The sequence below is a fragment of the Gobio gobio genome, assembly GCF_949357685.1.
Source record: "Gobio gobio genome assembly, chromosome: 19".
Classification (NCBI taxonomy): Eukaryota; Metazoa; Chordata; class Actinopteri; order Cypriniformes; family Gobionidae; genus Gobio; species Gobio gobio.
This window is the reverse complement of record NC_137112.1, coordinates 1,403,504-1,411,328: the sequence shown is the minus strand read 5'-3', so window position 1 is coordinate 1,411,328 and position 7,825 is coordinate 1,403,504. Positions and strand designations below refer to the sequence as shown.

General features: G+C 39.1%; 2 protein-coding genes across 2 annotated transcripts in view; both read left to right on the top strand.

Annotated features, from left to right (window-relative positions):
• Positions 1-2,881, top strand: part of pfklb (phosphofructokinase, liver b) — a 36,146-nt gene extending 33,265 nt beyond the window's left edge. The window contains exons 21-22 of the mRNA XM_079844717.1: positions 1,942-2,047; positions 2,308-2,881. Of these exons, the coding sequence (XP_079700843.1) occupies positions 1,942-2,047; positions 2,308-2,455 (254 nt within the window). The 3' untranslated portion in view covers positions 2,456-2,881. The remainder of the gene's footprint in view (positions 1-1,941; positions 2,048-2,307) is intronic.
• Positions 2,882-4,199: 1,318 nt separating this feature from the next.
• rpl37a (ribosomal protein L37a) lies at positions 4,200-7,098 on the top strand. Its single transcript, XM_079843954.1, has 4 exons — positions 4,200-4,250; positions 5,400-5,528; positions 5,749-5,831; positions 6,941-7,098. The coding sequence occupies exons 1-4, from the start codon at positions 4,248-4,250 to the stop codon at positions 7,002-7,004; spliced, it is 279 nt and encodes a 92-aa protein (XP_079700080.1). The 5' UTR covers positions 4,200-4,247; the 3' UTR covers positions 7,005-7,098.
• Positions 7,099-7,825: the final 727 nt, after the last annotated feature.

The window sequence follows — 7,825 nt, the reverse complement described above, 5'->3', positions numbered from 1 at the left end:
CACATCAACCACATCAACCACATCAACCACATCAACCTCATCAACCACATCAACCACATCAACCACATCAACCACATCAACCTCATCAACCACATCAATCACATCAATCACATCAACCACATCAACCACATCAACCTCATCAACCACATCAACCACATCAACCACATCAACCAAATCAACCACATCAACCACATCAACCTCATCAACCTCATCAACCACATCAACCACATCAACCACATCAACCACATCGCCCACATCGCCCACATCAACCTCATCAACCACATCAACCACATCAATCACATCAACCACATCAATCACATCAACCACATCAACCTCATCAACCACATCAACCACATCAATCACATCAACCACATCAATCACATCAACCACATCAACCACATCAACCACATCAACCTCATCAACCACATCAACCACATCAACCATATCAACCACATCAACCTCATCAACCACATCAATCACATCAATCACATCAACCACATCAACCACATCAACCTCATCAACCACATCAACCACATCAACCATATCAATCACATCAACCACATCAATCACATCAACCACATCAACCACATCAACCACATCAACCACATCAACCTCATCAACCACATCAACCACATCAACCATATCAACCACATCAATCACATCAATCACATCAACCACATCAACCTCATCAACCACATCAACCTCATCAACCACATCAACCACATAAACCACATCGCCCACATCAACCACATCAACCTCATCAACCACATCAACCTCATCAACCACATCAACCTCATCAACCTCATCAACCACATCAACCTCATCAACCACATCAATCACATCGCCCACATCAACCACATCGCCCACATCAACCACATCGCCCACATCAACCACATCGCCCACATCAACCACATCGCCCACATCAACCACATGGCCCACATCAACCACATCGCCCACATCAACCACATCGCCCACATCAACCACATCGCCCACATCAACCACATCAACCACATCAAGCACATCGCCACATCAACCACATCGCCCACATCAACCACATCAACCTCATCAACCACATCAATCACATCGCCCACATCAACCACATCGCCCACATCAACCACATCGCCCACATCAACCACATCAACCACATCGCCCACATCAACCACATCGCCCACATCAACCACATCGCCCACATCAACCACATGGCCCACATCAACCACATCGCCCACATCAACCACATCGCCCACATCAACCACATCGCCCACATCAACCACATCGCCCACATCAACCACATCGCCCACATCAACCACATCAAGCACATCGCCACATCAACCACATCGCCCACATCAACCACATCGCCCACATCAACCACATCGCCCACATCAACCACATCGCCCACATCAACCACATCAACCACATCAATCACATCGCCCACATCGCCTACATCGCCCACATTAACCACATCAATCACATCGCCCACATCAACCACATCGCCTACATCAACCACATCGCCCACATTAACCACATCAACCACATCGCCCACATCAATTCATCTTGAGTCGCTTTGTTTCAGTTAATCGCAGAATCTTGAGTCGCTTCGTTGCTGTGAATCATAGACTCTTGAGTCGCTTCATTTCAGTGAATCAGAGAATCTTGAGTCGCTTCGTTTCAGTGATTCATAGAATCTTGAGTCGCTTCGTTGCTGTGAATCATAGACTCTTGAGTCGCTTCGTTTCAGTGAATCATAGACTCTTGAGTCGCTTCGTTTCAGTTAATCGTAGAATCTTGAATCGCTGCGTTTCAGTGAATCGCTTTCAGTGAATCATAGACTCTTGAGTCGCTTAGTTTCAGTGAATCATAGACTCTTGAGTCGCTTAGTTTCAGTGAATCATAGACTCTTGAGTCTCTTAGTTTCAGTGAATCATAGACTCATGCTTTGTGCAGGCCGTGTGTTTGCCAACGCTGCGGATTCGGCCTGTGTGATTGGCATGAAGAAGAAGGTCATGTCCTTCAGTCCCGTGACCGAACTCAAGACACACGCAGACTTCGAGTGAGTGACACGTGTCGAACACAGATCAATAATCATATCATTAATGCATCATGCATTTCTGAGATGCCACTGTTTATTTATCATTATGCACTGTGTGTGTGTGTGTGTGTGTGTGTGTCTGTGTGTGTGTGTGTGTGTGTGTCTCTGTGTTTGTGTCTCCGTGCGTGTGTGTGTGTGTGTGTGTCTCTGTGTTTGTGTCTCTGTGCGTGTGTGTGTGTGTGTGTGTGTGTGTGTCTCTCTGTGTGTGTGTGTGTGTGTAGGCACCGGATGCCGAGGGAGCAGTGGTGGCTGAATCTGCGGCCGATGCTGAAGATGTTGGCGAAGTATCAGACGAGTTTTGACGAGTATGTGACAGGAGAGATGGAGCATGTGACCCGCCGCAGCCTCAGCATCGAGACGGGCTTCTGAAGAGCAGCACACACACACACACACTCACTCACACACACACACACACACACACACACACACACACACACACACACACACACTGACCGCTGTCACCCGTCCTCAGAACTGACCTCAGTGTTTATCAAGTAATTGATCAGGAAATGTGAAATAACTCCGATATTAATGTTTAGTCTCTTGTGACTTGTCTTGTGTTTGTCAGTAATATTTCTTCATTAATGTGAGAGTTCAGTGTTTCTGAGCTGGAGTGTGTGTGAGAGTTCATGTCTGATCCTGAATCAGTGTTTAGTTTTTGTCTGATTGATTGATTATGTTTTCCTGTAGAAATGCTGCCAATTTTTCACCCTAAATCATGTTTACAGATTAATATGCAAGATGTGCTTCAGCGATTAATCCAGAATCAATAAATACTGATATCTTCTGCTAATCAAAGCGTGTGTGTGTGTGTGTGTGTGTGTGTGTTCAGTATTTCAGCTTAACTTAGTGACATCACATACAGTCATATCACAATCATCATTTATCTGAAGATTATAAATATAAGAATTTAATAAAAATTATATAGATATATTTAGATGTGTGTGTATGTATAATGTACAGTAATGTGTATTATAATTTAGTCATATTATAAATATAATTGTATAATTTATATATATATATATATATATATATATATATAACAAAATAATTGTATATAAATATACTTATTTATACTTGTTATTTGTACATTCACTTATGTATATAAAATAATATATAATTAAATATATAAAACAAAACATTTAATTATAAATATATTAAATATATAAATTCTATATATATTTTATAATTATATAATTTATTCAATTATATAAACATTTTAAAATAAAGTATATTTTATAACTATATTATTTTATTATATATATATAATTATATAAAGCACAACAAAATGACTAAAACTGAATTAAATAAAAAATACAGCTAAATAGAAATAATAATTAAAAACTATTAAAAAAATATATAAATTACAACTAAATATTTTTTTAGAAAACTAATAAAATTATAAACAACAAAATTATGTATTTAAAAATTGTATAAAAATGATATGGTTATAATTATATATATATATATATATAATTAATGTACAATGTGTATTATGATTTAGTTAATATAATATAAATATAATTATTAATTTTGCATATAATAATGTTTATTTAAATATATTTTTAAACATATTTTATAATTGTTATTTTTACTTAGAATTATCCAATATATAATAATATTCTATATATAATTGTATCGTTATATTATATAATTTATATTCTATAATCTTATAATTATATTTTATAATTATATTATTTTATTATATTTATATAGTATATTTCATGAATAATTTTATAATGTATTATATAATTATATAAATTATTTATATAATATTATGTAATTATAATGTTTTATAATATAAGTTACAACATTGTATTGAATTATATGATTTGTTATAATTATATTAAAAGAGAATAAAGATATATTCTCATATATGTCTTTATTCGCATTTCACAACATTATAACTGTATTTAAAAATAACACACACACACACACACACACACACACACACACACACACACACAAAAGAGAACACATATCTAAATGTGAAAGTTATTACTGCTTATTTCCCGGAGTGATTATGTATTCTCATACTATCGCGCTGCGTGCTGCAGGTCAGTTGGTCCTCCGGCATCCCATAATGCTTCACTGTCGGCGCTGGTAAAGCGCGCATGCGCAGTTGATCGGTCTCTTTTGGATCCGGACCTCTTCTGCTAAAATGGTGAGTGTTTGTGTCTCAGAGAGAAATCCTCGAACATCTCCTCTATCGCGCTCAGATAACTCGCGTTTCTCCTCGCTCGGTGTGTGTATGAGTGAATTAAACCCCATCGGTGCGGAATGCGTGGATTTAGACGAGGATAACGCCTTTAAAGGCCATGATTTATCCGCTGTGTTCGAGTCAGTCGCCGCTGCTCCGGTCAACCGTCAGAAACACCTCAGAGGAATAACGGCTGTTTTTTAAACTCAGAGGAATAACGGCTGTTTTTTAAACTCAGAGGAATAACGGCTGTTTTAACCCAAACATGAGGTTTCGTTCGGTCTAATGTTTACCGTAATATCGTCAGATCAGTGTAAAGAGACTGTTGTGGATAATGTGAGTTCTGTAGATTCATGGTTTTATCCCGTAACTTGCGTTAGTTCACTAAATCAGATGTTTCTGATGTATTTTACTGAAGTTAAGCTACTGAGATGTGCATATCATACTTTAATATCCCTTAAACTGCAGTGTAACTCCTATATAAATGTGTATGTATACATTTACCCAATTTAAAGGTGCAATATGTAAGGTGTTTTGTTATTAGAATATCTAAACTCCACTAGATCAGTGTTATATATTGTGTTGACTTTATCCCAAATATGAATGTTTAAATCAGTGATTTTCCCCGCCCATCAGTGACATCATCCCCACGTGTTATTGTGCAGTAACCATGGCAACACTAATATCCGATGTGTTTTATTAGCCACTGTTTGGATCATTGATGGACAGAAACTGCTCATTGTTCTCCAGCTCAACACATTTAGTCTGATTGTGTGAATCTGCTGTTGTTGATTTACCCAGAATGCCATGTTTTCCCGCCTCATATGATCTCGCTCACTGCAGTGTGAACAAGTGTCTCATAGTAGCGCCGAGACAACATCACTTTAACACACTCACATGTGTGTGAGAGGATCAAACACACACACACACGCATGAGCAGAAGAAGCACTTGCGGCATAATAAAAGCTCCGCCCACTCACGAGTTAAGACACGCCTCTGAGTCGAGTAATTACACACTGCGCCTTTAACTGAATTTCTGCGAGTGATCCGCTTGAATGAAATGCTTTGCTCCTGTTTTTCGTCCCACGTTTACTGAAATGTGTGTTTCCTCAGGCCAAGCGCACCAAGAAGGTGGGGATTGTGGGGAAGTACGGCACCCGTTACGGTGCGTCCCTCAGGAAGATGGTGAAGAAGATTGAGATCAGCCAACACGCCAAATACACCTGCTCCTTCTGCGGCAAGGTGAGGCGCTTAAACATGCCCTATATCGAGGGAATCGCCTCACAAACAAGAACAGATGTAGGCGGGGCTTGAGTGTGTCTGTGGGGAACTGATTGGATGGTGGTGGTTTGTGATTGGTGGATCTCATGTGAGTGACAGGTGGCCCCGCCCTCGTCCTCAGAGATGACTGTAAACTGTTATTATATGGTCTGGTTTAACTCGGATGTGTTTCTCTGCTCAGACTAAGATGAAGAGAAGGGCGGTGGGCATCTGGCATTGTGGGTCCTGCATGAAAACCGTGGCTGGAGGCGCCTGGACATACAAGTAAGAGCTCGTCTGATTGGTTCAGACAAACTACACAACTACATTACTTCAGTAAAAGTACCACTGGTCAAATATTACTCCATTACAAGTGAAAGTTATAAAGATCGCTTTTTACACAAGTAAAAGTACAGAAGTACTTGCTTAGCTTAAGTATCAAAAGTAAATTATTTTATTATTGTTGTATGAAAGCACGTGATTTTAGCCGGTCATGCTCCATACGACATGCTAGCATACCTTCAACTCATTTAAATACTTGTTTAAAAGTTACAAAGCTCTTATCAAAGTCAAAATCATACTAGAAAAGAAAGGTTTCTACATTGTGTTTGACAGGATTATGTAAAAACATATTTCTGAAAGGACTTCAGTTAACATTATTAGCCCAGCTACGCTTTAGCATGCTAACTATCATTGTGGAACGTTATGTGTTAGCGCTGGATCCACAAGGCTATTGGCGGGTAAATCTATAAAAATCATACTTCATACCAGTGTTAACTTTGACAATACATTTTAATTTAGTTTGTCATAGACTTTTGACTAACATTTTAGGCATCTGAATAGTTTTAGTCTAGTTTTAATTGACTATAATAAGATTTTAGTGGATTCAATAGACTAAACTTCAGCTCTTGTGCACTTTCACACTTATCCACGTCTGCTGAATTTTAACTTTAAGTATGACCACAGCGTCTGGGAACTGATGCCGTCTATTTTGCCATCAATTTAGATTAGATTAGATTAGATTCAACTTTATTGTCATTACACAAGTACAAGGCAACGAAATGCAGTAAGATTGCAATTGATTGGTGTTCAAAAAATACCTGGAAATTGTTGAGCTTCATGTGATCCTACAAGAGTGATCACTGATGGGCTGAAAAACTAATCACGTTTTAAAGAAGAAAACAAATCATCCACTGACTTTCGAAACGGCTACGACTTTCTTCTTCGAGGACCTTGATAGAAATGTAGTGGAGTAAAAGTACGATATTTGTCTTTTGTAGTGAAGTAAAAGTCAAGTTTCCATAAAAAAATACTACTCAAGGAAAGTACAGATACTCAAAGTGTGTGTGTGTGTGTGTGTGTAACGGTGTCTCTAACGCTCCTCTGTCTCTTAGCACGACGTCCGCCGTCACAGTGAAGTCCGCCATCAAGAGGCTGAAGGAGCTGAAGGACCAGTAGACTCACACTGGGCTTTTGTACTGGTCTTCGTCTCGGACTGTTGTTCTTTGTGGCTCGTTGGAACATCCCACAATAAATCTGAGTTTGAGCCGGACTTTGCCTCTGTCTTATTTCATTGTGAGACGTGCGTGATCAGCTTTTCTAAAATGAGCAGATTAAGGCCCAATCCCATTTCTAGCCCTTCTCTTTCGTTTACATGAAGGGGTGTCTCGTTCTCTTTTGGCTGGAGGGGTAGGGGTAAGTAGGGCCAGATAGCCCTTCAAACCAAGATTTTTTTTTTTCACACTTCAAACGAAGGGGTTTGAGGAGTTTCCCTCCACTGACTCCGCGCTGCTAGAGTGTGTGTGTGTGTGTGTGTTGCCCCTCGGGATCGATATCGTGTGTTAGTGATTTGAACACATTCATCTCTTTAATATGGTAATCTGTAGCCTATAGTGGGCAAACACATCTGCATCTGTACACTAAACACAGCTACAGCTGTAATCTCAGGAGAAAGGTTAATGTTGATGGAATGGCTCATGACATCAACTGGACATTTCCTGACATTAGTTTCCTTGTATGTGATTGGTTTCATCTCTTTCTGTCGCTGTGATTTAAAAAAAAAAATGACATCGGAAAAAAAAAAAGTTTTTTTTTTCGTCGCAGCACATTCGCGTTCAGTGTGAAAGCTCTCCTTACACACACAGCTGATCAAAAGATTTAGTTGAGGCGCTGTACCAAAAATGTCAGACTTGTCACTTCCATCACCAAATTTGAGTCCGTCGAATTACTCACAAGCATTGACTTAAGAGTAAAAAACATCTTATTATAAGTTCGTTATC